We start from the raw sequence: 6000 nt of genomic DNA on the forward strand, positions 1-6000 counted from the left end.
TGGCACAGCACATCGGAGGGTTTAGATGTGGGACATCCCACTTCCTACCAATGCAGACCTTCAGAGATAACACTGATGGCCCAGGTAGTTGGTTCCTGCTGCCCATGTAGACTACATGGATTGAGTTCCTGGCTCCAGCCCAGCCCTAACCATTCTAACCGTATCAGCAGTAGACCAATGTATGGGTGAGCTCTGTCTCTAAATAAAACAACAATGAAACAACACAACCAAGGGACCTGTAGAACATATGTAATGTTAGTTGATTCAACAACATTTAAATCAGAACGTGGGTCGGCAACACTGTTTCCTGTAAGAGACAGATTCATTTCTGTCTGTGACAGGTAAAATCTAAGAACCTTACATTTGACATTGAGTGAATATCCTACCAAGGATATGAGGATTAGCGTACTATTCACTTTCCCCCCAAAAAAAGACATCAAAAGAAAATATTATTAAAGATAGCACTCTTTTAGGCCCGGTGGCGTGGCCTGGCAGCTAAAGTCCTCACCTTGAACATGCCAGGATCCCATATGGGTGCCGGTTCTAATCCTGGCAGCTCCACTTCCCATCCAGCTCCCTGCTTGTGGCCTGGGAAAGCAGTGGAGGATGGCCCAAAGCCTTGGGACCCTGCATCCGCGTGAGACACCTGGAAGAGGTTCCTGACTCCTGGCTTCGGATCAGCTCAGCATCAGCCAGTCACTTGGGGAGTGAATCATCGGACGGAAGATCTTCCTCTCTCTCTCTTCCTCTGTATGTCTGACTTTGCAATAAAAATAAATAAATCTTAAAAAAGATGGCACTCTTATTTTGTGTATATAGATCTATCATATTTGTGCTAAAATACTCTTCTAAGCATTGTACATTATATAATTCTCACAGCAACTCTGACAAAGTTAACAGTTCTCCTGGTTTCAGATGAGAATCCTTAGGTGCTTAAAGGAAGGATTTGCTTAGGGAGCACAGCCACAGAGGCGTAATTGGAAGGCAGACAGTCTGAAGGAGTGTGTGCTGAACTTCACGGTATTGCCTCTCAACAGAAACGTTATGAGTTTAGATAAGTTAAGGCCTGTTCTTGAATACCTGGTGGCCTTGCCGGATACAAGTGCTGCTCACTTCCCTCCATGTTGTTTTGGTCCTAGTCTCTACAGCAGACAGTTTTGACCTCTAAATTATAAAATCAGGATTCAGTTCATCTAAATTTATAATTTAATGTCATGTTTTTCTTTTCAGCTGGACCCGCCGTTTCTAATCCAAATTTGATTACTTTGTTGGATGAAGGAAAGGAACCTGGAATGGTTTTTAGGGACGGGAAAAGAAACTACTGCCCTGGTAAGTAAGGCCTGAGCAGGCAATGAGGAATTCAGTACTACAGGTGCCTTGGCTGGCTACTATGGGGGCGTGCCCTAGAAATATTACTGGGGATCTGTCTTCAAAAGCCTATGGGTTTTGTAGCAAAAGGCTGAAACTTGAACCTAAGTTAACTCTTAAGCTTGGACTAAAGGAAACGTCCTATTAACTTTTATTATTACATACTATCTTATCCTCCTGTTTCCTGATTCACACAAAAGAATTTGTTTAAAGACTTATTTTTATTGCAAAGTCAGATATACAGAGAGAAGGAGAGACAGAAAGATCTTCCGTCCGATGATTTCACTCCACAACTGACTGCAACGGCCGGTACTGTGCTGATCCGGAGCCAGGAGCCAGGAACTTCCTCCAGGTTCCCACGCCGGTGCAGGGTCCCAAGGCTTTGGGCTGTCCTCGACTGCCTTCCCAGGCCACAAGCAGGGAGCTGGATGGGAAGTAGGGCTGCCAGGATTAGAACCAGTGCCCATATGGGATTCCGGCCAGTTCAAGGTGAGGACTTCAGCCGCTAGGCCACACCAGGCCCAAAGGAATGGTTTTCTATAGAAGATAAAAGTGATGATGATGAATGTCTTTACATTCATCATCAAATAAAGTAAAAAAAAATGCAATAGGAAAAGGTGATAAAGGTGAAAGTTGTGTGTGTGTGTGTTTACGGATTCATTCATTTTTGTTGGAAAGGCAGATTTACAGAGCGAAGGAGAAACAGATCCTCCACTTGCTGGTTCGCTCCCGGAGTGGCTGCACTGGCCAGAGTTGAGCTGATCCAAAGCCAGGAGGCAGGAGGTTGGTTTTGGCGTGGCTCACATCTGGTTGCTACAGGCATTTGGGGAGTAAACCAGAGGTTGTAAGAATTTTGCCTTTCAAGTAAAGGTAAAAAAAAAAAAAAAAAAAAAAAAACAACAAGAACAAGAATGCTAAAAATAACTTTGTGCCAGTAAAGTTGACAAATTCAATGGAAAATTTTCTTGAAAAATTCAGTGTGCCAGAATAACACAATATAAAAAAGAAAATGAGTTATGTAGTAACTGTACTCCTTATCAGAAATCTGTTCCCAAAGAAAATGTCAAGTATAGTTTATTTCATTCATGTGTTCTGTTAAACATTTATGAGTATAGCTACAATATTATGCAATATTCTTTCAGAAAGGAAGGAACACTTCTCAGCTGACTTACTGAGGATACTGTGTAGGTCTTGCACCATAAGCTAAGAAGGTATACACAGACACATTCATATCCACAGTGTCTCTCTGTATGTCTGACTTTCCAATAAGAATAAATAAATCTTTGAAAAAAAACTCCCTAAAGCATGAAGTTTTAAGGAATAAGTTTGAAAAAACACATAAAATAATGCTGAAGATGATGAAATGTTGCCAAGAAGAATCTAAATGGAGAGGTGATTTTTAGGAGGGGAAGACTTAGTGTTATAAAGATACCAGTTTTATAAATAGTGCAGTTGCAATTGTAATCCTAAGCAGCTTCTTGGTCTCCTGCCTGGGTGCAGGGGCTCAAGGGCTTGGGCCATCTTCCGCTGCTTTCAGAGGCCTTAAGCGGTGATCTGGAAGAAAGTGGAGCAGGTGGGATACGAACCGGTGCCCACATGGAATGCTGGCACTACCGGCAGAGGATTGGCCAGTGGAGCCGTCAAGCCTGTCCCTGTTGGGGGCTTGTTTTTATTTGTAATGGGTTAACACTGAGATCCAGAGTTTCTGCTTTATTTATGTGCATTTAAATATCCGTGAAGCAGCCTTCATCGAAGTGAGCTGCCTTTCAGTTTATCCCGTGGATTATCAGCAGCTACATTAATGAGCACACTGAAAGTCAAGTTGCCTAGCGCTGTGTGCTTGCTCAGTCCCTGTTTCTCCCGTGAACTTGGTTGTTTCTGCCTTGTAATTTTGTAGATCATGGTTTCACCAGAGAAGCCTGTGTTGCAGAGGTCTAAGAATTCACTTGTTTTTTTTTTTTTTTTTTAAGATTTATTTTTATTGGAAAGTCAGATATAGAGAGGAGAGACAGATAGGAAGATCTTCCATCCACTTACTCATTCCCTAGGAGGCTGCAATAGCCAGAGCTATGCTGGTCCGAAGCCAGGAGCCTCTTCCGGATCTCCATGTGGGTGAAGGATCTCAAGGTTTAGGGCTGCCCTTGACTGCTTTCCCAGACAACAAGCAGGGAGCCGGATGCAAAGTGAGGCCACTGGGATTAGAACAAGTGTCCATATGAGCTCCCGGCCATATGTAAGGCGAGAGCTTTAGCTGTTAGGCTACCGCTCTGGGCCTATAATTCTCTTGATCGGCAATATTTCAAGTGTCTTTTCTCGGAAGTTTTTTTTGGAGTAGGAAGACATTGTTTTTTTGTTTTTGTTTTTAGGTGTGGAGTCCAGATGTGGGACCAGCACTTTATCACCAGAAAAGGATATTTATGAAATATATTCATTCCAGTGGGAGGTAATTGAAAAAATCAAAAGCTGTGGCCTCCAGGGCTTGGTTTTTAGAGATGATTGGAAATGCAAAAGCAAAATTGAAGAGGAAAAGGAGCCAAAGAACACTTATTTTGAGCAAGGAAACATTCCCTCTGAAAAAATGGCCTCTTACAAAAAGCCAAATATTCTTGCTGACTATCAGGTAATTCATAATGGAGAAAAAATATATGAATGTAAGGAATGTAGGAAAACCTTTATTCGTCGTTCAACTCTTAGTCAACACTTGAGAATTCATACTGGTGAGAAGCCTTACACATGTAAGGAGTGCGGGCAGGCCTTTAGGCAGCGTGCACACCTTATTCGACATCATAAACTTCACACTGGGGAGAAACCCTATGACTGTAAGGAGTGTGGGAAGGCCTTTACAGTCCTCCAAGAGCTCACTCAGCATCAGAGACTTCATACTGGGGAGAAACCTTACGAATGCAAGGAGTGTGGGAAGGCCTTCAGGGTCCACCAGCAGCTGGCTCGACATCAGAGGATTCACACTGGTGAGAAACCCTATGAATGCAAGGACTGTGGGAAGACCTTCAGACAGTGCACCCACCTCACTCGCCACCAGAGGCTTCACACCGCTGAGAAGCTCTACGAATGTAAGGAGTGTGGGAAAGCCTTTGTATGTGGTCCAGATCTTAGAGTGCATCAGAAAATTCATTTTGGCGAGAAACCTTACACATGTAAGGAATGTGGTAAGGCTTTTAGAATATGTCAGCAGCTCACTGTCCACCAGAGTATCCATACCGGTGAGAAACCCTATGAGTGCAAGGAGTGTGGAAAGACGTTCAGATTAAGACAGCAACTTGTTCGGCATCAGAGAATACATACTCGTGAGAAACCCTATGAATGTGTGGAGTGCTGGAAGACATTTAGTAGTTACTCCCAACTTATTTCACACCAGAGCATTCACATTGGTGAGCGACCTTATGAGTGCGAAGAATGTGGGAAGGCTTTTAGACTGCTGTCCCAACTGACTCAACACCAAAGTATTCACACTGGTGAGAAACCTTATGAATGTAAGGAGTGTAGAAAACCCTTCCGATTGCTCTCACAGCTTACTCAGCACCAGAGTATTCACACTGGTGAAAAACCTTACGCGTGTAAGGAATGTGGAAAGGCTTTTAGACTTTACTCATTTCTTACTCAGCATCAGAGGATTCACACTGGTGAGAAACCCTACAAATGTAAGGAATGCAAGAAGGCATTCAGACAGCATTCACACCTTACTCAGCATCAGAAGATTCATAGCGGAAGTTAGCAGACAGAAACCTTCAGATACGCATTATGTGTCCAAGCATCAGAAAATTCATTCTTGAAAACATTCCGTGCTCACAACCAAGCATAATTTTATGTTAGAATCTGTGGCTTTGGAAACTTCTGTCACCTTTTAATTTTTTTTTTATCTTCAGCAAATTCCTTTTGAGAGAAGAATGAATGTGGGGAAATGGTTAGCCTTATCTGTTATTATCTGCGTTTTAGTACTTCATTACCAGATTTTGGACAAGATATTAAACTTTTATGCCTCATTTTGCTCACTGGTAAAATGGTGATTACAGTACTTATTTATATTATTATCACAAACTTAGTAGTTTAAAATAATACACATTATCTCAGAGTTATTGTGGGTTCCAATCTGTGCCAGAATTAACTGGGTCAGGGGTCTGCCCTGACGGCTGTGCCGGAGAAGGAGCCATGCACTTGTAGCCTGAATCCGTTTCATTAAGAATCATTGCACTGAGATCCCGTTTCTGTCTGGCTGTTGGCTAAATACTGGCTGGTTTCTTGCCACAGCGATGTGTTCAACATGGCTACTTGCTTCATCAAAACATACAAGACGAGCTGGCAATCTTGGGTTCTCAACTCCTAGAAATATCACCACATCACCCTTGCTGTGTTCTGCTGGTTAGAAGTAAATTACTAGTGACTAGCAGGAGACGGGAACCATTGGAGGTCAGTGTGGCATCAGCGTGAAGGACCATTTAATAGTATTCAGAGTGTTGAATAGTTGGCAGAATAACAATCATAAGGCATATATTCTGTAAATATTATTTATAATTAATCAGTATTCAAATGAAAGGAGTAATAAATGTAAAAATGTCTCCTGTTACCTCAGCACTTATTAAACAAATTTATTCCAAGTAAGAAGATATGAGAGAT

The 6000-nt window shown here is 42.3% G+C and overlaps 1 protein-coding gene across 4 annotated transcripts in view; it reads left to right on the plus strand.

Moving 5' to 3' along the window:
- The window catches only part of LOC118757710 (zinc finger protein 14 homolog), a 67706-nt gene extending 62603 nt beyond the window's left edge, over positions 1-5103 (plus strand). For 3 of the 4 annotated variants that reach the window (XM_058674404.1, XM_036492738.2, XM_058674405.1), the window contains 2 exons: positions 1231-1329; positions 3735-5103. In XM_058674404.1, coding sequence (XP_058530387.1) covers positions 1231-1329; positions 3735-5101 — 1466 coding nt within the window. In that variant the 3' untranslated portion in view covers positions 5102-5103. The remainder of the gene's footprint in view (positions 1-1230; positions 1330-3734) is intronic. The other variant, XM_058674406.1, reaches the window with a different exon arrangement.
- Positions 5104-6000: the final 897 nt, after the last annotated feature.

The sequence above is a fragment of the Ochotona princeps genome, chromosome 16 (assembly GCF_030435755.1).
Source record: "Ochotona princeps isolate mOchPri1 chromosome 16, mOchPri1.hap1, whole genome shotgun sequence".
NCBI classification, from domain to species: Eukaryota; Metazoa; Chordata; class Mammalia; order Lagomorpha; family Ochotonidae; genus Ochotona; species Ochotona princeps.